This window comes from Paramormyrops kingsleyae, chromosome 3 (genome assembly GCF_048594095.1).
Source record: "Paramormyrops kingsleyae isolate MSU_618 chromosome 3, PKINGS_0.4, whole genome shotgun sequence".
In the NCBI taxonomy this organism is placed as follows: Eukaryota; Metazoa; Chordata; class Actinopteri; order Osteoglossiformes; family Mormyridae; genus Paramormyrops; species Paramormyrops kingsleyae.
This window is the reverse complement of record NC_132799.1, coordinates 24,068,185-24,093,570: the sequence shown is the minus strand read 5'-3', so window position 1 is coordinate 24,093,570 and position 25,386 is coordinate 24,068,185. Positions and strand designations below refer to the sequence as shown.

General features: G+C 47.5%; 1 protein-coding gene across 5 annotated transcripts in view; it reads left to right on the top strand.

Annotated features, from left to right (window-relative positions):
* Positions 1–23,365, top strand: part of LOC111846144 (C-Jun-amino-terminal kinase-interacting protein 2) — a 29,949-nt gene extending 6,584 nt beyond the window's left edge. For 3 of the 5 annotated variants that reach the window (XM_072709907.1, XM_023816070.2, XM_023816068.2), the window contains 12 exons: positions 6,609–6,714; positions 10,831–11,085; positions 11,213–11,291; positions 11,702–11,896; positions 12,023–14,302; positions 15,679–15,754; positions 16,239–16,411; positions 16,540–16,649; positions 17,798–17,920; positions 18,009–18,079; positions 19,270–19,368; positions 19,709–23,365. In XM_072709907.1, the coding sequence (XP_072566008.1) occupies positions 10,906–11,085; positions 11,213–11,291; positions 11,702–11,896; positions 12,023–14,302; positions 15,679–15,754; positions 16,239–16,411; positions 16,540–16,649; positions 17,798–17,920; positions 18,009–18,079; positions 19,270–19,368; positions 19,709–19,781 (3,459 nt within the window). In that variant the 5' untranslated portion in view covers positions 6,609–6,714; positions 10,831–10,905 and the 3' untranslated portion in view covers positions 19,782–23,365. Of the gene's footprint in view, positions 1–6,608; positions 6,715–10,830; positions 11,086–11,212; positions 11,292–11,701; positions 14,303–15,678; positions 15,755–16,238; positions 16,412–16,539; positions 16,650–17,797; positions 17,921–18,008; positions 18,080–19,269; positions 19,369–19,708 lie in introns of all 5 variants that reach the window. The other 2 variants (XM_023816069.2, XM_072709906.1) reach the window with 2 other exon arrangements.
* The last annotated feature ends 2,021 nt before the right edge of the window (positions 23,366–25,386 follow it).

Below are 25,386 nucleotides of genomic sequence, written 5' to 3'. Positions count from 1 at the left end.
CACCACGTCCGAGGATGCTTTAATGTCCCGGCACTGTCCTGTCCGCTCGCTTTATAATAAATCTCCCCGGACGCCGATTGCGTTATAATAAATGATTTTACGGACCGCGAAGCACACCGGCTGCATCCACTCGGGAATCCAGGATGCAATCCAATAACAGGTTAATAACAGGTTCACGCGTGAATGTGAGACGGACAGCATCCTCCGGGAAGACGATATTTCCGCTGAATTTCTCTGATTTCCCCCCGTTTGGATTACGGAAGCCCACGCCCTGTTGGCTGTAAAAATGACGGCTCGTTTATATGCTTGTTATTAGTGGAAGAAATATGGAAGTTCCCCATATCCGCCATAACCTGTCGGTGTTTACGTAGTCCATTGCAGTGTGGCGCACCGATACTGGTGTAGATGAGCAGAGAAACTGCACATTACACAGACATATTTAATATCCGGTAACCATACTGTATTCGTGAATAAAATGTGGTGATTTTAATATTAATTTATTCCTATCTGATACCCAGGATATCGTAGGGTTATATACATAACACAGGGTTATTTATGGCTATACTGGCTTTCATACTGTAGTGTCATTGATCAGGGCATGTCAGGGCTTCAGACTGTAGTATTACTTGGCAGTGGCGGAACAGTGGCTGTACCTTGGCCGTTTATATACGTGTGTGAGTATTTACATACACATAAATTTTATATATATATATATATATATATATATATATATATCACAAATATTTAAGAAGAAGAAGCTGGCTTCATTTCAATAGCAACACAGTCAAGAAGGACAAGATAACAGACGTATATCTATGCATTTGTGTAATGAAGTACAGCAAGCAGGCAGGAAATATTTAGGTGTCACATGCAGAATCACTGAAAGACCTCATTTCTGATGTTTCCCTCAGAGTGTCTTAAACTTGAGCAGTGCAATGATGTGTAAACCAGACCCAGAGAACTATGACAGTGGGGAGCTTCAGAAAGTAATATGGCCTTACGGTGACTGAGTGACTCCGGCTGCTGTCTGTGCTGCAGTTTTGGGGCCCGAGATGAAGAGAGGATGCATGCGGTGTTTCGGTTGATCTCACACTGCTTGAGGTGTGTCACCTGACCGTGTTAGCTAAGCACAGAGGATCAGTCAGGGAGCACTTCATGGTTTTCAAGGCTGAAGAGGCTCCCACTTTTGTCACTAGTTAGTATCTCTTCTACATTTAATGGGAATATAAACCAGACCAGCTCAATTCATGTTGTATGTATGTCTCAATTTTCTTGCCTGTTTACTTTTTTGCAAAGGTCCAAATCAGTTTCCTGGGTTGTCTGTTTTCTCAGTATTTTTACAGTTCCCCTGTGAAGCAGATTACCCCCTTTGCACGCTGCTGTTCGGAACTCTCCCACTGAGCAGCGCAGTGCGCATGCTCACATTCAGGCCTTTATAGATGGGCTCAGGCCGGCCACTTTCATCAGGTTTGAGGCACGACCTACACTTTCATCTTCCTGCATCCCTGGAATCTGCTGCGTCGGGAACATTTGAGATAAAACATCAGCACCCACAGCCCACAAGAGCAGGATCTAGGCAGCTTTTGCATGTATTTATAACCAGGCGAGTAATTCGCCTTAGACTTTTTGAGCATATATCACTGGTAATGTCAGCACTAGAAGTAATCTAATTATTGGTGTAGTCATCAGCATGTTTATTCCTAAATAAACAGCCAGACATTGCTGAGATATTTTCAGAGGACCACATTGTTACATCAGCATATCCCCGTCTGTGCAGTGCAATTCACAATAGCCAGTGAAAGGGGATCATGCTCGTTCCTGTCACCCTGACCTGGAAAGCCGTCTCTTATCCCAGATCAAAGCTGCACATCTCTCCACATCTTAATTGAAGTGGGATTAGAGGGATGCCAGTTCTCTGTTCAGTATGCATACTGCATAAGCCCGTACTACCCATGACGTCACAGTAGATGGCAGACTCGCACAGTATACTGTCCTACAATCCATATCACACACATTCATGTATATTTAGTTTATTTGATATTTACTATATAACAGCAGCTCCATTAACAGTCAGAGAAGTGGCAGTATTATCCTGGTAAATGTGTGTGTAAAAGCAGAGTGACTCTGTTAGACAGTCCTGCCCTGGACAGGACAACAGCCGTGTGTCTATGAAGCCTCGTGTAAATCTGTCTCAGCTTGCTGCTGTGTGACTTTGCGAGTATGGCAGCCGGCTGCGGTGACAGCTAGAAGGGCTGACAAGGCCCAGGAAGTAAGTAAGTCAGTAAGAGCTGTTCTCTTCGTACAGCAGACTAAGCAGATCCGTGGGGGACTGGTTGGCTTCCAACAGAAGTTAGATGCTAATATTCTGTCCTGTTCTGAATTTTCATCGTTGCCATCAGTCATGAGCTACTTGCAGTGACCGGAGGAGAAGCAGCCTGCAGTCCCTGCTCGGGCTTCTCTCTGTGTGTGGATGTTTTCATTCTTTAGAGGATCCATTCCCCCCCCCCCCCAGGCGCTTCCTGTTGTGGTCTAAGCAGATCATCCCATCATGTGTCTTATTTGTAGCCAAATTCTGAGTTGGGAAAAGCAGCGTTTTATGGGGAATAGCATTTGGTCTTTAAATGCAATCAAGGAGAAAGCTTGACTGGAAAAGCCAGATGTTGATTTATGGTTGATTTTCCGTGCTGATGATTAGTGACCATGTTCTAATTTCCACGATGAGCATGGAATCACGGTGCCATGAGTCATGCTCTCTGTAAACAGGGTGGTACCTCACCACAGCCCTGCTGACGGGTCTGTGTGTGCTCCGCTATTGGCTGCACCTGCTCAGCTCATGCTGGGGGGGTTGGGCTGCGGGTTCCTTTGGAGCTTTGACCTGAAGACTACTGTCATCAAGACCCAGGTCATGTATTGTAAATCCATAACTGACCATGGCTTTGGAGTTTCCCCTGTGCCTGGGACCTCTCTCTGTGTGCCATATAACACTGACCATACATGGTAGGCACTGTTTAAAAAAAAATAACCAATCATATCACTTCTCTCATGCAGTTTTAGGGTTTAGTGTAAGCTGTTCTCATTGGTATCCTTAGTGTCAGCATGTAGCCAACTAACCAGTCATAACCCATATATGTATCCCAATCTAAATATGTCTTTCCTTTTACTTTTAAAGGGAAGCTTTTTGCAAACTTAAGAGCATGTGGTTTGGATGCCCAGCCATCTGCCTGTCTCTGTGATGACGGCGTGTGAGTGGGTACGGTCTCTGATGATGGCGTGTGATTAGGTACAGTCTCTGTGATGACGGCGTGTGAGTGGGTACGGTCTCTGTGATGATGTGGTGTGATTAGGTACAGTCTCTTTGATGACGGCGTGTGAGTGGGTACAGTCTCTGTGATGATGTGGTGTGATTAGGTACAGTCTCTGTGATGACGGCGTGTGAGTGGGTTCGGTCTCTGATGATGGCGTGTGATTAGGTACAGTCTCTGTGATGACGGCGTGTGAGTGGGTACGGTCTCTGTGATGATGGCGTGTGATTAGGTACAGTCTCTTTGATGACGGCGTGTGAGTGGGTACAGTCTCTGTGATGATGTGGTGTGATTAGGTACAGTCTCTGTGATGACGGCGTGTGAGTGGGTACGGTCTCTGTGATGATGACGTGCGATTAGGTACAGTCTCTTTGATGACGGCGTGTGAGTGGGTACAGTCTCTGTGATGATGTGGTGTGATTAGGTACAGTCTCTGTGATGACGGCGTGTGAGTGGGTACAGTCTCTGTGATGATGTGGTGTGATTAGGTACAGTCTCTGTGATGACGGCGTGTGAGTGGGTACGGTCTCTGATGATGGCGTGTGATTAGGTACAGTCTCTGTGATGACGGCGTGTGAGTGGGTACGGTCTCTGTGATGATGACATGCGATTAGGTACAGTCTCTTTGATGACGGCGTGTGAGTGGGTACAGTCTCTGTGATGATGTGGTGTGATTAGGTACAGTCCCTGTGATGATGGCATGCGATTAGGTACAGTCATTGTGATGACGGTGTGTGAGCGGGTTTGGCCTCTGTGATGAAGGCGTGTGAGCGTGTACGGCCTCTGTGATGATGGCATGTGAGCGGGTACGGCCACTGTGATGACGTTAACCATATTGATTCATAAGGTGGATTAAAGTGCAGGCCAAGGTCTGAACCCCTGCTGTAGATACTTGCTGGAATGTCACAGTCAGAAACAGCTAATCTACTGACTGAACCAGACTGCAGACTGTCTGAAATACAAGTTGTGATAAATGATGTTTTTCCCAAAGTCAGTGCATACTAACAGGATGTTTCAGCTCCATTCTGAAAGCACGCTTTTATTTTATTTATGTATGTTTTATGTAGGTGTAGTGTTATGTGACCTCTACTGCTGTCATTTTAATTTTGGTCATTGATTTTTTTATTTTTGGTAATTTTATTTCTGATGTTTATGGATGGCTGTGTTTGGATCACATCTGCCTATAATGTGGCGCTTGATCATTACTGCTGGTCAGACAGTGCTCTGTTGAAAATGTACATTCTGTACATTCTTTTGTAAGTCACATGGAAACCCCGTCGGACACAAAGAGTGTGTGAAATCCCATACGATGAAACAGGCCCTTGTTTGAGATCCTGGGTCGTGGGCGGAGTTTGGCTCTGATCTCATGGCTTCGGTGGGACAATAAGTCCATGTTTGAATGGCATTGCTACTTTCTCTCAAAGTTTAACTAGCCACCAATAACCAGAGAATCCAGTATTAACCAGTATTACCAGTATTAACCAAAAAGACAATGTTGCAGCCAAATTTCAGTAAAAATGTTACCTCTCTCCTTGATCAAACAAAACAAAAAAATCACTTCAATGACCAAGTATTTCTTAGCCGATATGCTACAAGGTAGCACAGTCGTATTATCAGCACTTACAAAGGAAATACATTGATCAGCCATAACATTAAAGCCACTGACAGGTGAAGTGAATGACATTGATTATCTCGTTACCATGGCACCTGTCGAGCATGTGTACCTACCAAAACTGGTCCAAGGAAAGACAGTGAACCAGCAATGGGGTCTTGTGATGCACATGGGGAACAAAGGCTAGCTCGCCTGGCCCGATCCCACAGGAGAGCTGCTGTAGCACAAATTACTGAAAAACTTAATGCTGGCTGTGACAGAAATGTGTCAGAACACACAGTGCATCACGGCTTGCTGCGTATGGGGCTGTGTCAGAGCACCTATACTGACCCCTGTCCACTGCCAGAAGTTTCCACAACGATCACGTGACCATGGAGCGGTGGAAGCAATGGTTACATCATGTGGATGACTTGATGTGTGTGCATCATTTATCTGGGGAAGAGGTGGCACCAGGATGCACTATGGGCAGAAGGTAAACCAGCAGAGGCAGTGTGATGCTCTGGGCCACGTTCTGCTGGGAAACCTTGGGCCCTGGCATTCATGTGGATGCTACTTTGACACTTTCCAGCTACCTAAACATGTTCCTCCCCTTCATGGCAGTGGTACTCCCCAGGGCCAGTGGGCTTTTCCAGCTGGTTAACGTGCACTGCCACACTGCAAAAATTGTTCAGCATTGGTTTGAGGAACATGAGAAAGAGTTCAAAGCGTTGACTTGACCTCCAAACTCCCCGGATCTCAAATCGACTGAGCGTCTGTGAGACGTGCCGGACAGAGTAGTGTGATCCCTGGAGGCTCCACCTCGCAGCTTACAGGACCTAAAGATCTGCTGCTAACTTCTTGGTGCCAGATACCACAGGACGCCTTCAGAGGTCTTGTGGAGTCCATGCCTCAACGGGTCAGAGCTGTTTTGCTGGCACAAGGGGGACGTGCACAATTTTAGGCAGGTGGTTATAATGTTATGGCTGATCGGTGTATATTTCCAAATACAGAGTCACCACAAAATTACTATAAACAACAACTTTAAGAAAAACAAGTGCTTGGAAATTGTATCACTTTTAGCCATCAGAGTATTGAATATTGCAATTTCACTTGCTTTATTTTTTCCTGTAGAAAAAACAGAATTAGTTTCATCTGTGAATTTCATTTTAACCTTAAGATAGAGTTTTAGACAAATTTGGTTCATCTTATATGTTGATTTAGATGGTATGTTTCCCTTGTAGTATTTGCTCAGGTGTAGTGGGACCTTTGGGTATCTCTCATGAAACTGATATAAATAAATGCCATCTGGGAGTTTTCTAGACGTCCTTGATCGAATGCCATGTGCTCCGAGTCGACGCTGACAGGTGAAGCTTCAGCCCTGCTTGTGGGCAGCTATAACGCATTTAGCTCAGAGTCGTCGTCACCAGTCGCTGTCATGCTGTGATGTGCACACCGGAATTTCCCACGATGCCTCCAAACGAAATGACATGCTGGCACAGGGATAACGAGGAACATCCAGAAAGTAGAATGCCCTCGAGAACTGGTGTACCGCCGATTTCAAGCCCAGCGTGCCTGTCAGACGAGTCTCCTGTATGAGTCCCTGGAGATGTGGTCTGTTGTCTGCGTAGATGGGCTGGACCTGGAGGCCTTCTGTATGCCGGTGACTCAGATTAATGAAAGTTCCTGAATCTCCCACCTCGACCTTCCCATGCCAGGTCAGCCCAGGACATCAGTCTGGAGGAGTTTGATGACGAGGACCTATCGGAGATCACAGATGACTGCGGCATCGGGCTGAACTATGACTCTGACCCCTATGAGAAGGTGAGGCACCTCCATTAATAACATCATGCTTCTCCTGGGCTGTTTACTTGGTGTCTGGTAACACTTTGCATACCACGGATGAGTTGAAGACGTCTGTGTGCGGAAGAATTGGGTCCTGAGCAATCTGTTTTGCAGTCAGTTTTTGAAATAATTGGCTATTGGTATCAGCCAGAAACGCATCACTAGAAACGCGAAAGAATAAAAAACAATGTCAAGTTTATAATCAGTCCTGGGGGGAGCAGGGGGTGGGGCTTCACCACTGGCACTCCGCCCACTGAGCGTTACCACCCGCATAGTGAAACACAAAGAAAAATGCAGAGCAAAAGGGTATGAAAAATTTCAAAGTGCAACACACGTACCATGAACAAATGAGTGCCGAAAAAAGCAAAACAAAAAAAAGGACCATCAATAAAATATATATATTAAAACAACACGGCAAGAAAAAATCCCTCAGTGCATCAATTTTGTCTGTAATATATATATTCTTTTTTAAGGTACACATTGCAGAGCTATGACTCAATAAATTTAACTTTTGGACAACCTAGTCATTAAAAACTAATATATTATAATAATATATATGAAATATTTTTATATTTCAGATTTTTGAGCCATTGATTTTTTTCCCTCTCCATGTCTGTTCTAGAACTCCGCACGTATTTAGGAAATTAGTGTTTTTTCTAAGAGTTTTTTTTTCCCTCATACGTGATATTGTTATGTTCAGTAGAGATGCACTTTTTTACGTTTTCCAGTAGGAAAACATTGATGTAAATAAATAAAACCATAACTCATTCTAAATTTCTGACCTGACTTTTAACAAGTATTTTAGAGAAATTTTAATAATTTTGATATATATCGAATATCGATATAGTTAGCTAAAATATCGTGATATCACCCAGCCCTAGTCTTGTGTCGTTTGAGACCTCTCATGTCGAGCACTCGTATGCACATCCAGTCTTACCTAGAACCTTTGAGAAGAATGTCTGAGAAAGGTATGAAAGAGGCTCCAGACCATGACACAACATCACTCCTTCTCTGCTAGTCCGCAGTAGCCGATTAGCTAATTAGACATTAGATCGGTGCTTATGTAAGGCACACTTGTCTGGTCCCAGCATTAACACAATGCACTGACTGCTGGCAGAGTGGCCGTGTGACGTAGCATCGATTTGTTTAACATGAGTTCATCAGTATTCCACTGGATCTTCTGGTTCATGGTCTTGCTCCTGTTAATAGAGTCAGCAAACCCACCTCAAACTGAAGATGAAGTAGATTAACTCATGATGTCATTAAAATGAAGCCTTAATGACCAGCTCTCCACTTTATGTTCCTTAGAGCAGAGAGGTTGGGTCACCTGGTGGTCAAGCAGGACAGGCTCTGGTCTGTTGGGGTGAGGTCAGCTGCCTCATGGACCTACGTCAGCAAACCAGCTGGCAGCTCGTTCCCACTGCACTGCACCACTTCCTGGGCTGTTAACGTGGCCTCTGCTGGTCACCCAAACACAGGAGAACCCGTGGGCTTGACCAGCTGATGTTGCAGGAAGATCATTCTGGTTCAGGAAGGCGCTTTGCAGTCTGTTTGTAGGAGCAGAGTGGTGTAAACGGGGGAGCCTAGACTACGGCAAGCGGCATCGTGCTACAGAATCTTACATAACCAGGGCTCCCAGTAAGCTTCCCTCCCACTCAGGGACAGGAGGCCCACGGAGTGGATCATACACCATCTTCAAGCTCTGCCTGAAGATGCCTCTCACACGTTCATTGTAATGGATTTTGAAAAGCTACAATCAGAACAAAAGAACACATTAAAAGAATAAAATCAGAATCCTCTTAACGGAACCAGCGCACGCTAAGCCGATTCCCCGGTTCTGTTCATTATCCTCGCCCACCAAAGGCGACCCCACAGAACCCCTTAAACGCAGCTGGTTCTGAAATAGGTCTTTTTACAGCATCTCTCTGATGTAGTTGCTCAGCAAATTGAAGTCACTTTAGGGGTTAGAGGGACACAGAAAGGCAGATGTGATGGCAGGGCCAGAGTAACCCATCCCCGGAGACAGCAAAGTTAATGTCTTATTTGATCTGTTTGGGTTTTTCATCATTCTGAAGTCTTTAAGGTTGAGGCCGGTAAGATCAAAGGGAATTTCTTTCAGTTCAAATCTGCGTTTAATTATAATTCTCGAAGGACTAGTGACCCATGGTGCTTATGTCAGTGCAGGATATGAGATGGGACGTTGGCACGAAAACGGTAAGATCATAGCTTAGCAAGTATGGATCTAAGTCAAGCACCTTTACAGGTGGTTTACTTCATCACCGGCGATTTGCTGATGGCCTGTGGTGATGGCTGTCTCCGGGACAGAGTGACGTATCAGGACACAGCCTGAGAATAACCTCAGTGGGTGTCTCCTTTCACTCTTCGCCGATATCAGCTCCGCCTCACCGCTGTGTGGTGCTGCAGCGGTTACGGCAGCAGGGTGGGACTCCCCTAGAGGTGCGGCTGATGGGCCAGACGAGCAGGAAACCAGGAGTGACTCGGAGAGTCACATGTGATATCGATCAAACAGCTATTTTTGGGCGCTGACCGAAAGTTGGGTTGAATCCAGGAGTCGGCAGCTTACCTCCGCTGCCGATTTAGCAGGAGAAGGTCACCAGTCATTTAACAATGGCGAGAGTGAAGTTGCACCCTTCTGTGTCCCTCCTGTTTCCTGGATCAATGCATTATAAAAGGGCCGGTGTGTGGGTTCGGATGCTGTGCCTGTGATTGGAGGGTCGCTGGTTTAAATCCCACGGTTGTCAGAGTAATTTCCCCGTTAGGCACTTGAGTAAAGCACTTAACCTCCAATTGCTGCTGGAACTGGCTGACCCCAATTGTATGTCACCTGCTAAATATATGTAAATGTAACTACAAAAGGGTAGGTTGGTGATTAATGTCACTCTAACCTGTGTTACAGCATTGGTCACAGCAAGTGGGAGTGGTATAACGTACCGGTGACAGGGTCAGGTGTGGGTGACGAGGCTGTTTCTGGGGGGTGAAGCCTCACTCTCCATGGGGAGGGCATAGCAGGATGGCTCCCTGTAAGGGCACTCTACATAAAGCAGTCAGCAGTGGTACCGCCCTGCTCTCACGCCAGCCTCGTCAGCGTTGCAGAATCACCGGTGACATTAGAGCCGGGACATCAGACGTCGTCTCGCTGCACTGCGGAAAGCTCTCCTTACGTTCATTACTTCACTGCCCTCGTGTGGCTCTCACGCCGCCCTGTGTTCCCACAGCCACGCGAGCGCCTTTCCTGTCCCGTTTCAGGCTCTGATATATGCTCTCCCTGCTCTACACCAAGCCTGCCCTCCTGCTTTTCAAGTCACCCAATGGGGAGCCGCTTCACTCACCACCACTGTGTAGCCCCCACCTGGATGATGTGACAGCAGCCATTCTGCACCAGTACACTCACCACACAGTAGCTAAGGTGGGGAAGGGGCAGGAGAGAATTCACCAGTTAGATACAGGGGATGATTAGGAGGCCAGATCTGATGGGGCCACAGTGGGCAATTTTAGCCAGGAAACGGGGACCTCCCCCCTACTCTTTTGAAAGGTGCCCAGGGATCCTTCATGACCTCAGAGAGTCAGGACCTCGGTTATATGTCTCATCTGAAGGACGGCACCATTTTTACAGCACAATGTCACTGCACTGGGGCACTGGGACCCACACAGACCACAGGATGATCTAACCTGTTAGCTACACCAACACCTCTTCCAGCAGAAACCCAGCTTTCCTAGTTGGTCTCCCATCCAACTAATAGCTAAAAACCTCATCAAGGGACCCTGAGACTCTTCAGGGGGGATGTGTTTGTGCACCTCTTCCAGCAGTTCTCTGTGCTGCTTCTGAAATGTGGTCGTCAGTCTGCAGGCTTCTCTTGCATTTATTGACAACTGGAGATAAGTTAAATTCCCTTTGTGTGTGAACATACTTAGCCAATAAACCTGATTCTGATACCAAAGAGGAAAGACCTGGAGCCTGGCGAATTAGCTACTCTCCAAATGGTTATATGTTGAATGTGCTGCTGGTCCCTCTCATTTTCTGCTGTGTGCCTCTCAGTGTCTCCTTCTCACCATCTTCCTCTGTGTCTCCTGCAGGACTGTCTGATTCTGGAGAAGAACAGCCTTTCCCATCCAATCTGCTCATTCCAGGATGACTTTCAGGAGTTTGAAATGATTGACGATGATGATGACGATGATGATGAAGGCAATGACGAGGATGAGGATGATGAAGAGGAGGAGGACCTTGAGGCTCCTCCCTCTCCTTCGGCCTCCACACCAGGTTCTCCAACTGCAGGCATACTGCAGAAGAGCCGGCCCACCACCCTGAACCTATTCTCTACTGTCACTCAGGTGTGTATTGCTCTGTGTCTGCTGGTGCCCTTGTGCCCCCCGCCCTGGTCCAGTCCCCCCCTCAGCTGGAGAGCTGACTCATTCAGCAATTGCTGCTAGTGATGCTGACTCCGCCGTCTCTCCTCAGGATTCCTTGAACAACAACTGCGGTGTCTCTCCACGCAAGGCGAGCTGGCAGGAATCCCTGGGCAGACCTGCCTCCCACGGTGAGTAGCAAGCATGCTGGTCAAAAAAATTAGTGCAGAACTTACACAACTTGTATATGCATTGACATTGGGATAAAAACATCTGCCTTTGCTCTGCTTTTAGTCTCTTTTTAATCCATGTTTAGTCTGCATTTAGTGTATTGGTCTATCTTAGTCTTTCAGTCTGAAGTTTGCATTGCATCATCTTTTTGATGCTGTACTCTGAAGATGACTCTAATGAGTCCTTTTTGCCTCTGCCCTAGGTGTCATCTTAGGTTCAGAATGATGGATCTCATGCCACTCTGTCACATGGCGGGGGTGGGGGGTGATCTTTCTAGTGCAGTTAATTGAACGACTGTTTGTATTTACAATGTTTTGCTCTGGTTTCCGAAGTGCCTCAACGAGACACGGTCTTCCTCTAATTACCGTAGGATGTTTGTCCCCAAATCATTCATGCCATGAGGACGGCACCCATGTCCAGGGCCAGTGTGCAGCCGTGCCTGGTGTGGGGTCCCAAAGCAAAGGTACACCCCCAAATCAGTGTGTGGAAACTGGGCTTACACGGTCGCCCCTCAAGCCCCTCCTGTACGACTATGAGGGCAACAGACGGGAAAGGCCAGAATACGGTAAAATAACACCTGACCCGCCCATGGAATATCACAACATGAGCATTCTAGCATCTGCGCTATCTCCACTGTATTCCCCTTTCCCTAACAGCCGGATGTCCCCTAAACACTGTCTTTCTCCAACAGGGTCATTTGGTCAACATAAAATGTCCAGCAGCTCCGATGCTGAAGAGGAGGTCAGCGCTGATGACCTGTCTCAGTGCTCTGATGCTGGAGCTGAGCAGGACCTGAGCAGTGACTGTGCCGAAAGGTCACTAAGTCACACTAGACAGGCTAATGTCACGTACACGGTCACCAGTGAGTTAGCCATGGACCCCGATCTAGAGAACGACATCACTTTAGACGTCACCAGCAGGTGCCTCTCCTCCACGGCATTGGCTTACAGCCAGGCTGGAACTCCCCTGTCTGACGAAGAGCTAGACAAAGATTTTGAGGTAGACTTTACAAACAAAGAAGGCTATGATGGCTATAAAGAGACAGAAGCTTCATCTTACGTAGAGTTCCCTCCTATTGAGCCTTGTGAACCAGCATCTTTCTCCAGTTATGACTCTTCCTCCATCCCATCTGATGGAGACCTACCAGTAGTACCATATGAACAGGGTCTGGACCCTCAAAGCCACCCATCCACTGGCTCCAGTGACACCAACTCTCCATCGTCAGACCCGGGCATTGCCGACATGAATAGCAAAGGCTGCAAGCGATATGCTCCATCGGGCCACAACAGCGATAACCTCAGCTCCCCAGGATCAGAGTCAGATGTTGATGGTGAGCTGGAGGCCGCCTTCCATTATGGGGGACCTCTGGTCAACCACATGATCTCCTCCATCTCTGAGACAGAACTGGACCTGACCAGCGAGAGCAGCAGTGGTCGCTCGTCGCATCTTACTAACTCCATCGAGGAGGCCAGTTCACTAACTTCTGACCAGGACCTGGAGGCAGAGCTGGAGCAAGAAGGTGGACTTGTGGGTATCAAGGCATCCCTTCTCCTGGGGCAGCCTGAAGCTATCAAAGAAGCCTCGCCAAGCTCTGAGTCAGGGAACTTGAGGAATCTTGTTGAGGACCAGCTGCTGATGGACATGGAAGGTGCTGATGGTGCACATGCCATTCAGGCAGACAAAATGGAACCAGCTGCAGACCAGAGCGAGAAGAGTCCCTCCAGGCACCTGGTCCTGGAAATTGAGCCAGATCACTGCTTAGATAGCATTAAGAGGTCCTTCTACCTACCTGTAGCATCCAAACTTATGCCTGCTGTAGATGACAATGAGTGTGACTCTGAATCAGAGTCAGAGGCTGATATTAGTGAGAATTCGGATTCCCCCTGGCTCCTTAGTAACCTTGTCAACAAAATGATTTCTGAGGGTTCTTACCCTATCAGTTGCCCAGAGGAGTGCTTCACAAGTTCTTCCTCCATCTCTGACGCATCTCCCATGTCAGGCCTGGAGACAAATGCTTTTAATGAGCCTTTAGACAGTCTGCAACAAGAAATGAAATCAAATGGTGACAAGCTGGTAAAGAGCTCTATGGAAACAAAGAAAAGCCCAAGTTTACACATAGGGATGGATATAGAGGAGCACCGTGCAGAAGATGACAAGGAGGTGGCCTCTGAATACAGTGTAAGCCAAGTGGGAAGCTACAGCTCGGGAGTGTCTCTGTACCTGAGTAACCCAGCTAATGACACAATCACCCCCATCTTCATGGATCAAATCAACAGGACATCTAGTCAAGGATCAGAAATGGTGGATTCAGACCAGTTTCCTTCTAAGGCTTCCGCAGCTGTTCCAAGATCTGTGAAAAATCAGAAGGAAGCAGAATCATCTTCCAAAAGTGAGCAAGTGGAGACAAAAGAGTTTGCAACCTTGTATCTGAGCACGTGTGTGGATGGTCTGTGTGATGGGCAGCAGAAAGAGCAGGAGGACACAGGCTCACTCTTGACAGAGTTTAAGGACATTCTGTCTCTGGACATCTCCACTGCTCAGACTAATCATTGCTTCAGCCTGACCTACTCCACTGCGAAAGATGATGACTCCCTGCAGGAGTCACTCCAGTGGTCCCCATATGGCCAAGCCTACCTGAACAGCCCCCGCCCTGTCGGCAAGAGCGAGGGGGAGGCTCCGTCACCAATGGATGCTCCGAGAGCAAGGCTGTTGGACGAATCGCTGGCCTATGACACAATGAAGTACACGCTGGTGGTTGACGAGACAGCCACATTGGAGCTGGTGAGCCTGCGGAGATGCACGTCCGTCTTGAGTGATGACTCCGACCTCTCCACACTCTGTGAGGATGACTGCCCCGTCAGTGGAGATCCAGAGCTCTGCGGCACCTCTGAGGACTCCTCCCCAGAGGAGGATCTGCCATTCTCCAAGAAGTTCCTCAATGTCTTTGTCAACAACACCTCACGATCCAGCAGTAAGTATAGAAACCAGCTAAAAAGTACAATTTCCTTAAACTTTGCTTAAATATTCCAATCACACTGACTCTCGGCACTTTGCTTTACATCACCCAGGTTTTCAGACCTACTGACAGACCACGTTATCTTCTGGTAGACCCAGGCTTTAATTGCCTGTCACTTTGACTTGTAGTCTCTATCATGAGCTATGCAGTAGGAAAAACACATACCCACAAAAGATGACGACATATATAGTTATGTATAGTTATATACAGAACCTATGCTTCAGTGCAGGTAATGCATTTACATTCATCCAAACGTAGATTTTATTAGGTTTTGGCACTAATACATGCACCAATAAATAGGAAAAAAACTTAAAACACTGTGCTCTGCCAAGTCGGATGATTGATACCATCACATCATAGACAAAGAAGTGCAATCAGAATAATAAGAATCGCTTTGAACTCTGATGGCTTGTGTTCTTCTTATTAGAGCTTCAACACAAACATTTCTGCACTAAGCTGATGAAGTTTGGATTCTATCTCCATTACTTTGATTAATAAATGTCCCACAATGAGACACTATACATAATCCTATTGCCATTGGCATAGGAACAGTTGCACCTAGGCCAAGATGCTATTTTGCTGACATAGCTTAGCTCAGGACTTCAGCTGTTTTTTAAGGAACAAAAATTGCCTGATGCTGAGGAACATTTTTGTACCGTTGGGGTTACATTAATGTTGTTTGTACCTTAGGGAACAAAACTGTACCAGAGCTGTACCCTTTATTCTGAGTGTATTTTAATAAATAAATAATGAATGATAAGTAGGTTATACAGTAGCACATAATTAGGCCGAGATAAATGAATCAAAATGACAGTAGCATCTTCTTGCAGGCTGTGATTAGAGGGCACTATTTGGGGTTAAATCCTAGCACCCATGTCCCGTCTGTCATGTCCCTGGCAGCTAAATAATCTGTGCCTCGCATATAGGAAGTGTGACAGGGGGAAATGTTAGCAGCTAACATTAGCTAGCTTGCTGATCTATGTAGAAGTCTGACGTCGGTTTGTTGTACTTTGCCCTCCTTTTAAAAGATTGCCGCGTTGCATTGTGGGATGCAGTAGGCAAGGTAGACTGGTCTTGTGCATACTGGTGATATTTTCAAAATCAGTATGATGTCTCATTGGCGTACTGCAAATGTCATATTTTTCACATACTGCATACGACATACTACTTTTAGGTCTAAATCAGTATATACTAGTAGTATAGTATGTGGCTTCAAAAATAGCCCATCTTTACTCTGTAAAACTGCTTCCCAAAACAATGACAAGACAAGAAGATGAGCTATGGTAATGTTCTGTCTGCTGGGCAACAGGATGCTTTCCCTTACTGCACAGGTACCGAGTCCTTTGCCGTCTTCTCCTGCACCATCAACGGAAAGGAAAGGGAGCAGACACACCGGGCTGTCTTCAGGTGAGTCTCCACCCAGCCTCAATCTCAGTTCGTACGACTTTTAGGGAACAAACGTCAGGAAACAAGCAGCCGGACACCTAGGAGTTAAAATAAGTTGGAATTGAGTGAAATGGGTCTGGATGGTCCAGCACTTATGAGTGTGATGCAACAACTACAACAAAATGTATCATGGGTGGCCTGCTTTGATGCCTTCAGGCATGAGGAATGATTGGATTGCTGTGAGGGTCCTGATCGGAGCCGTGACGGACTTTGAAGCTGGTCTAATCTCATTATTCCAGCTCTGCTCTGAGTGGCCTCTGCATCGTCATGCGAAGGAGGGATGTGGTGTGGCAGAACGAGGGCAGTGTCTCTTAGGGAAGTCTAGTTTGTGTTTAAGGCCAGGCCACCGGTGAAGGACGGACAAGCTAACCCTTCAGAGCGTCGTGTCACACGCTGGCACCCACACAGAGCTGTACCTCTTTGAGGACACACCATACCCCCTCAGGTTCATCCCCAGGCACGCGGACGAGCTTGAGCTGGACATAGACGATCCCTTGTTTGTGGAGGAAGAAGAGGATGACCACTGGTACAGGGGCTACAACATGCGTACAGGCGAGAGGGGGGTCTTCCCTGCCTACTACGCTCATCAGGTCGTGGGCCACGTGAGGGAGATGCTGGGTAAGACCTTTTAAAGAAGCAGGTCCTTTAGCCTTTTCCCGAAGGACTGTCTGTGCGCTGAGACGAAGCGAGATGAGTGTAAACGTGCCTGTTTGTAACAGCATGGCCGGCTAACTGTGGCTCCTTAGGGCTGAAGAGGAACACGGCCTGGGTGGAGACCTTCTGCGTGCAGTTCCTTGGATCAGTGGAGGTGCCCTATCACCAAGGCAACGGGATTCTGTGCGCAGCCATGCAGAAGGTACGGCAACCGCCCCCTCTGTTCAAAAACGCACCTCCCTTCTGTGGGACTGGCTTTGCGTCAGAGTGTCACAGCGACCACGGCAATCAGCCCATCTGCTCCCAGAATGTGGAAGCGTGACCGGATGCTGGTGTCATGTGACACGCTCTGCCGCACACGCTAGGGGTTAGCCGGTCCCTCAGTCCCGCCGGCACATGAAGGACACAGTAGACTTGTTTATTTCAGGTTAAATGTTTGGTGAAGCTTTACATTAACTGCACCTTCATAATGCATTTATAGAGAAGCCTGAAGTATCCCTTAACATGTCTTAAAGCGTTGCATTCATAATACTTTGAATGAAAATATAACAAACATGCAATTACACAATATGATAATAATGTTTGCTATTAATGTGCACTAAATGGAGAAAAGGTTTGGGACACCAGCCTGTCCAACATCTGACTCTAAATCAAAGGGTATTAATATGAAGCTGAGTGACCCTTAGCTGCTACAACAGCCTGTACTCCTCTGGGAGGGCTTTCCATTATGTCCTGGAACATGCTGGTGGGATCTGCTGCCATTCAGGTTGGGTATCCATGCTGGGCGATCAGGTCCCTGTCTGTGAGCTTGTGTGGCCCCCAGCTCGCAGCTGAACTCGCTCCCAGATGTTTCCACTTCACAGTCACATCACTTGCGGTCGACCAGGAAAGCTCTAGCAGGACAGCAGTGTGGGGATCCGACTTGCTGGAAAGGTGTCCAATGGTGTCCAATGATGGTGCTGGGCTGGCTAAGGTCTCCTGTATGACCCCCCCCCCCCATTCTGATGCCATTGATGCTGCAGCTTGCTGGGCTGAGTGCTTAATTATACACCAGTATGTCAGCAGTGGGTGTGGCTTTTGTGGGCAACTCCTGTAATTACTACCGGTGTCCCAGTACTTTTGTCCATATAGTATATATGGAAGCTGTCATGTGCTGTTCATTGACACTTTAAGGCACTTACATGCTGCTTATGAACATTCTATGAATGCATCATGAAGGTGCAGTTAATGTAAAGTATCACCAAATGTTCGACTGTGCCGCCTTGGGGTTCATCCAGCATAGCTTTCATCGGCTGAGCTATTAAACACAAGCAAGTCCTGTTGTGCCCCCCCTCCCCCGACCCGGTGTAGATCGCTACCACGCGCCGGCAGACAGTGCACCTCCGCCCCCCCGCGCTCTGCGACCTGGAGGTCAGCCTGCAGGGCATTAAGCTGGTGATGAGTCTGGAGGACGACTACAGCCTGCTGGACGAGGTGAGCTGCCGGCAACTGCCGCATGCGCTCGCTGCACACGCACGGACCCGCGGCTGCGCATGTCTCACACGTCTGCCTGTCTGTGCAGTTTGACAGGTGCAGTCACTCCTTCCAAATGAAGAACATCTCCTTTTGTGGCTGCCACCCCAAGAACAACTGGTATGTATGTGTCTGTAAGGCCAGTCCGAGGTTGACTGGTATGTCTGTTTCTGTAAGGCCAGTCCGAGGCTGACTGGAATGTCTGTGTCTGTAAGGCCAGTCCGAGGCTGACTGGTATGTCTGTGTCTGTAAGACCAGTCCGACGCTGACTGGTATGTCTGTGTCTGTAAGGCCAGTCCGAGGCTGACTGGTATGTCTGTGTCTGTAAGGCCAGTCCGAGGCTGACTGGAATGTCTGTGTCTGTAAGGCCAGTCCGAGGCTGACTGGTATGTCTGTGTCTGTAAGGCCAGTCCGAGGCTGACTGGTATGTCTGTGTCTGTAAGGCCAGTCCGAGGCTGACTGGAATGTCTGTGTCTGTAAGGCCAGTCCGAGGCTGAGTGGTATGTCTGTGTCTGTAAGGCCAGTCCGAGGCTGACTGGTACAGTATGTCTGTGTCTGTAAGACCAGTCCGAGGCTGACTGGAATGTCTGTGTCTGTAAGACCAGTCCGACGCTGACTGGTATGTCTGTGTCTGTAAGGCCAGTCCGAGGCTGACTGGAATGTCTGTGCCTGTAAGGCCACTTCGAGGCTGACTGGTATGTCTGTGTCTGTAAGGCCAGTCCGAGGCTGACTGGTATGTCTGTGTCTGTAAGACCAGTCCGACGCTGACTGGTATGTCTGTGTCTGTAAGACCAGTCCGACGCTGACTGGAATGTCTGTGCCTGTAAGGCCACTTCGAGGCTGACTGGTATGTCTGTGTCTGTAAGGCCAGTCCGAGGCTGACTGGTATGTCTGTGTCTGTAAGACCAGTCCGACGCTGACTGGTATGTCTGTGTCTGTACGGCCAGTCCGAGGCTGACTGGAATGTCTGTGCCTGTAAGACCACTTCGAGGCTGACTGGTATGTCTGTGTCTGTAAGACCAGTCCGACGCTGACTGGTATGTCTGTGTCTGTAAGGCCAGTCCGAGGCTGACTGGTATGTCTGTGTCTGTAAGGCCAGTCCGAGGCTGACTGGTATGTCTGTGTCTGTAAGGCCACTTCGAGGCTGGTGTCCACGGGCCCTGCTTCTGATTCCGATTAGGAATTGGCCTGCGGATGCCGAAACTGAATGTGGACAATGTCTCATTCAGGCTTAGTTGTGTAGCATTTCGCTAATAACGTTCAGTTGAGTTATGTGAGTTCCTCTTTTCCTCTGCGTCTTCCTCCACCAGCTACTTCGGCTTTATCACAAAGCACCCTGTGCTGAAGCGCTTTGCCTGCCACGTCTTCGTGTCCCAGGAGTCCATGCGGAAGGTGGCCGAGGCCGTAGGGTAGGTTTCCCTTCGCACCTCCCCAGCCCCCACTCTCCGAGCGTCTCGCTTCGTTTGGAGGCACTAATAACGCGGCCGTCTTTCCTCAGTTAATTATAGCCGGCGGCAATTGGGGCTTCAGTTATTTCGGGAGACCCCTTTTTAATTTCCCACACAAATCAAGATCATTCAGCCCTTTGGTGCCCAGTAATGTAGAGTAATGAAGGTTAATACTAAAGGTCGGGGTGGAGAAGAGCGTCAGAAGGCTCCGGGCTCTGCCTGGGAGGCCCAGAGAAGCACACAGGGTTTTCTCAGCTCCTCATGGTTACCTTCAGTAAAAACTCGCTGGCTCTCGTTTCAGACAAGCCTTCCAGGAGTACTCCCAGGAACACCTGCAGTACGCTTGTCCCACAGAAGACATCTACCTGGAGTAGGGGACACCCGCTTTTCAGCCTGCTCACCAATTATGTATGTTCTTCATATGTTCCACAAGGGGGCGCTCAGTGCCCATCCTCTGATGTAAAATATCTTTTTCTCAGAGCAGAAGCGCAGGAGTCCTAAATGGCGAGCACAGCTTTGGGGAGTTTTTGTTAATTTTTTCTACTATATGGTATTTGACACTGAGCAGCCAAGGAATGCATTTTGGAAAACAAATCTAATTTTCTCCCATGTGAAAAAGTACAAAGAATGCCTGACCTCGGTGCATGACTTCAACTGTAATGCATACACACAGGATAGACATACACACAGGATAGACATACACACAGGATAGACATACACACAGGATAGACATACACACAGGAAATGCTGTCATTGTTATCAACATACTCTGTTGTATAGATTCTGGGGTTGGAATGAGCTGTGTGTAAATATAAATTAGGTAAATGTCAAAGAAATGTGGGTTTTATTTCTACTGAAACAGACTTTTGTTGAGCTAGAGAGTTTATGCAGCAGATATGCATTCTCCGGGAATTACACCACAAAACCTGGAAAGCCAAAAGTTACATATAAGAACTTAGTGTAAATAAATGTATAAAAGAGAGCAGAATTAGATGAGTCCTTAAATAATGAAAGCAGTGTGCATCCCAGGCTCACACACAGTTGTTAGGGTATTTTCATCTTGCAAAGTCGATGCAGATTGTGAGTCCGCAGGGAGCACAGGCCTGGGTGCGAATGGGCCATCAGTCAGAACCTAGCTGCTGTACGCCACGGCTGTCCCGGATGTGAGTGTCTGTCCCGACCGCTCGAGGGCCCAGAAACCGCAACAGTGTAGGTGCGTGCAGCAGCAGTGAGGCGCTGCTGCCAGAAGAGGGCGCTTCTCCAGCTGGCTCCACTGGAGCAGAAGTCCTGAATGCTTCCGGAACAGCAGTGTGAGCAGAGCGGGCTCCAGAGCGTATTTTATACTTAAAAAATGTTATTTAGGAAACATGTACAGCTGAGTATTTTGCTGGAGCGATTCAACTTAGCTTCTTGCCCATAGAGTCTCTCCCCTGCAGAACTTGCTTCTGATCACAAGTCCGACCCTTAGCCACTTTGGCGTCCGTACTATTGAGCTATTACACTGTAGCGGGTGCAGACAGTTCTGTCACTGGTATGCCTGAAGCATCGACATCTCGTATTTTCATTAGTTATTCAAGTAATGTAATATAAGCAGCCTTGTTTACCAGGAAGAATTTGTTTTGCTAGTCTGGCTCTGCATTGATGTGGGGCGTGCCGGCTTGGCTCCTTCTCCCAGACACAGGGCATTCTCTGATCCCAAAGATCAGACTTCCTTTTTTTCTGCGGATTGTTGCCAGGGATTGTGGGATATCAGCTTTTGATAGCTGTTTCTTTGTGAAGGAGATGAGACGGAACCCTTCTGAAGGTGAGCCGTGCTGCTCTTTTACCTTATTGACGCCTGTAACCGTGAGGCGACTAACTGCCCAAATCCATACTTTGGTCAAGTAAAAGAATAAAAGCTAAAGAAAGGCAACAACAGGGGTGGCATGGTGGCACGTGGAGTTTGCATGTACCATCCGAAAACATGCTTAGTTGGAGTTATCAAATCACCCATAGGTGTGCTTGTGTGAGGGACTGGCAGCCCAGACTGGGTTGTTCCTGCCTTGTGCCTGTAGCCTCCATGATTGGCTCCAGACCCCCTGCAACCCTGAATAGGACAAGTGGGTACAGACAGTAGAGGATGGGGAGGAGTCAGTGCAACGGCTTAGAGACAAGTATGGCTGAAGGAGCATGTTGTCAGGAAGAAGTGAAAACAAAACTGCATGTTATGTACTTCTTAAGGATGCTGTTTTGGTTAATGGAGTTTTCCAAATTAAATATGTACTGCAGAATTCCCAGTCCTGGAAGCCATAATGGCTGTTCAGCATCATCTATCATCTCCTGCTTCAGGAGGACTGGGCCTTAGCCATGCTTTGAATGCTTACTGCAAACCTGCCTGAGAGGAAAGCGGCCAGCTTCCTGAAAGCTTGTCGTCATGCCTTCTGCTCCAGCATTTCGATTCTATGGACACGTTTGAATTGAGTTCATTCAGGCATTTTTGTTATGTGGTTGTAGCTAGCCATGTCAAATACGCTTGCGGACTTGTGATAAAGGTAAAAATGTGTACTATTTTAAAAATATGGTGTACACTGGTTTTTTGGATATTGCTCAGTGTGTATATCTGAGGTCAGTGGAACAGAATTAGGCGAGATTCACAGAGGGACACTGCACCAAAACACACCATTCCAAGATAACCAAGTCATTTATCTCCATATGCCAATGATACATCTTTAATATAAGACAATATGACAGAGATAATGTGCCTTTTAATTCTTTATGGTCTTTTGTGGGTTTTTCCTAAAGAAAATTGGTTGGGGACAAACTTGCCCTGTCACATTCTGTTGTGTCTTGCTTTTGATTGTTCTTCTGTGACTGTGCTCATCCTGGACCTGTTCCTCTGCCTTCTGTCTAGCTGAGCAAATGCACAAATCCAGTCCCAGAGTGACCCTGTAAGAACAAAAGACACCCGTTTCCTGTCAGTGTAGTAACATACACTAACTCAAATTGTGATATTGCTAAATAAAAAAAAACAAACAATTTATTTAAGGTGAGGGTTAAAAATGTGCACTGTGGCAGACAAAATCATCAGAGTCCACTATCCCACTTAGTACTGTCAACATCCATAGATAAGCTGCGACGGAGGTGGGAACCACCAGCAGCCTGCAGTTCTTTCTCCCGGTCTTGTTTTCATCCGTTTTGCATCAGGTTCATGCCGCCATTAGCAGAAGCGGATGCTGCCTGAATCCTGACCCAAGGATCGGCAGCATTTAGATTCACTGGCTGTGTCTGCTGTTGGCTGGGATAATGCTAAAGCTGTATAGAATGTGCTGATTTGCACTGCAGAGGCGATTAACCTGCATTTAGCACTGCATTTAGCACATGCCGACAGGCCACCGGAGGGGCTGCCTCATGCCGACAGGCCACCGGAGGGGCTGCCTCGTGTTGACAGGCCACCGGAGGGGCTGCCTCGTGTCGACAGGCTGCCGGAGTGGCTGCCTTGTGCTAATCAGACCGCAAGCCACACCTCACCCTGTGTGATCTCCAGTAGATGCTCCTGTAGCCATGAATGTCCTGACTTTAGCATCTGCGCAGCCTAGCAGATGACTCATGTATAGCTGTGTAGAAACAAACCTATTTAAAGCTGAACCTTTGTACAGATATCTTTCATATGATAGGAAGGCCTATTGCATCCCGCTCTGGTATGTTATTCAAAAATGTGTCCTTTTGCTTTGTATCCCTGTGTATTTATTGCTCCTGCCGTCATTTCAGTGCAAGAAAGGTCCCAAGAATGTTCCCATCTTGAAATGGCCAGTCCTTGCTAACCCCTCTGCTCCTGGTAGATGCCACCAGCTCTCGCAGGTATAATCCCTAAGCGCGTGACTCTGGTCCTCAGCTGCAGACTCCTAACTGTATTGACCCAAAACATCAGTATGTGTCCAACTTGTATCTCTACAATAAAGACTTTCTGACTTATTCACAATGCCTTGTGATTTGACCTTATGAATAAAATATATGCTTGATGTGAACAGCGTACTTCTCTGGTTAATGTGAGCCCCGGGACAGCCCAGCTGCCCTCAGTCAACACCACGCCTACAGAAGTTATGGGCTATGACCGGGGCACTGACCCATATTTATCCTTGAGGGAGATCTTACATTAATCGTGAGAGAAAGCTGGTGACTTAGTGCTCCGCTCCTCCATTAACAGATTAATAACCTCACCAGGACCTGTGTTTCCCTCTTCCCCTCTAAGATATCTGCACTGGGGGCGGAACAGTCTGCAAGCCACTGCCAAGTTCCTGCTTTGCTGACATGTAACTTGCTGTCAAAGAATTCACACACAGATGTTTAGTATTGTCAGATAGTTTACTGAGATGATTAAAAGACAAAGCAACAAGTAAACTAAAATATGAAGCGGCACAGAGTCCCAACAGGAGGCTCTGTCTTCACTGAAACATAATTTCCCCAAACTTACATACGCGTCACTCCTCATACCCTACCTATGATACTACACTCTTAACCAATCACATATGGTGCTTGAACCACTTATAAAAATGAAAATCCACACGGACACATGTCCACCGGGCTCACAACCTGCACACCTAGGAGGTATCAGATCATCTTAGCCAGACATCAAGGCCGAGGAATGATAAACTAGGATATAGAGAAGAATGGAACAGCATGAAACTCTGCAATGACCCTTCACATGCTTCAGTGATTTGGACTTTGGAAGAACTACCTAAAAGAAAGCACTCCATTACAGGAAGTGCTCCCTAGCAGGAAGTGCTCTCTAACAGGAAGTGCTCCCTAGCAGGAAGTGCTCTCTAACAGGAAGTGCTGCTTAACCTATAGCCTCATTTACAGAGAATAAGATAATTAGTAATGACCTATCCTAGAAGAAAGTCATCTATATGAGTAGTAGTTGATCAATAATAAATCCCCAAATCTAAGATCATTGATAGAAAGTGTAATCTTCCATATTAAAGAGTCACACTAAAATTACTCTTGTTCAGTTTAGACGCAGCTTCCTGAGACCTTGGTGGCTAGTTTTGCACTCGTGGTCTGGTGACTGGTCAAGTTTGCAGCTTCCCTAGGCAGTGGGCTTGTCAGGAGTGGGTGCTAGACCTCTTTCCAAAGACCTGGTCTAACCAGTGGGGCCTCCCCAAACATAATGGCCTTCTCAGACTGTACCTTCACCTTTTGGAAATGCTTCAGCACAGCCTCGTATTCCGGGTGATCAGGCATGGCTAGGCTGTTCTCCGATAGGTCGGCCTCCTGGTCAAAGAGCAGGGCTGGATCATGCCGCTTGAGAAGGGAAGTTGGGTGACAGTCCTGATCTGGGGTGGTGTCACTATGGCAGCACTTGGAACCATATATGGAGAAAACGAGGTTGCCTCACTGATGACTGAAGAAAGTCAGACTCTGAAGTCCCTGTGGTTAAAAGCTGGCCAAGCCTACAGTGTGCTGGTCCGGTTTCATCAAAACTTAAAGGTTGGGTATGTGATTTTAATCCAATGCACTTTTTGTCAATCTCACCTACTATACTCATGAGATTTGGGAAGTGACCGAAAGAATGAGATCGTGGATACAAGCGGCAGAAATGAGTCTCCTCCGCAGGAAGTCTGTGCTCAGCTTTAGAGATGGGGGGAGGAGCTCAGACATTCAGGAGGGGCTCAAAGTAGAGCTGCTGCTCCTCTGCATTGAAAGGAGCCAACTGTGGATGTTCGGGCATCTATCTAGGATGCCTCCTGGATGCCTCTCTGCAGAGGTATATTGGGAATGTCCAAATGCAAGGAGGTCTCAGGGCAGACCCAGGACACACTGGAGAGATTGTATCTCTCAGCTGCCCTGGGAACGCCTTGGTATTCCCCTGGGGGAGCTGGAGGAAGTGGCTGAGGAAGGGGTGGTCTGGGCATCCCTGCTTAGACTGCTGCCCCAGCAACTGAGCGCTGGATAAGTGCCAGAGGATGGATGGAGATCTCCAAATTCAAAGCCATACAGTTG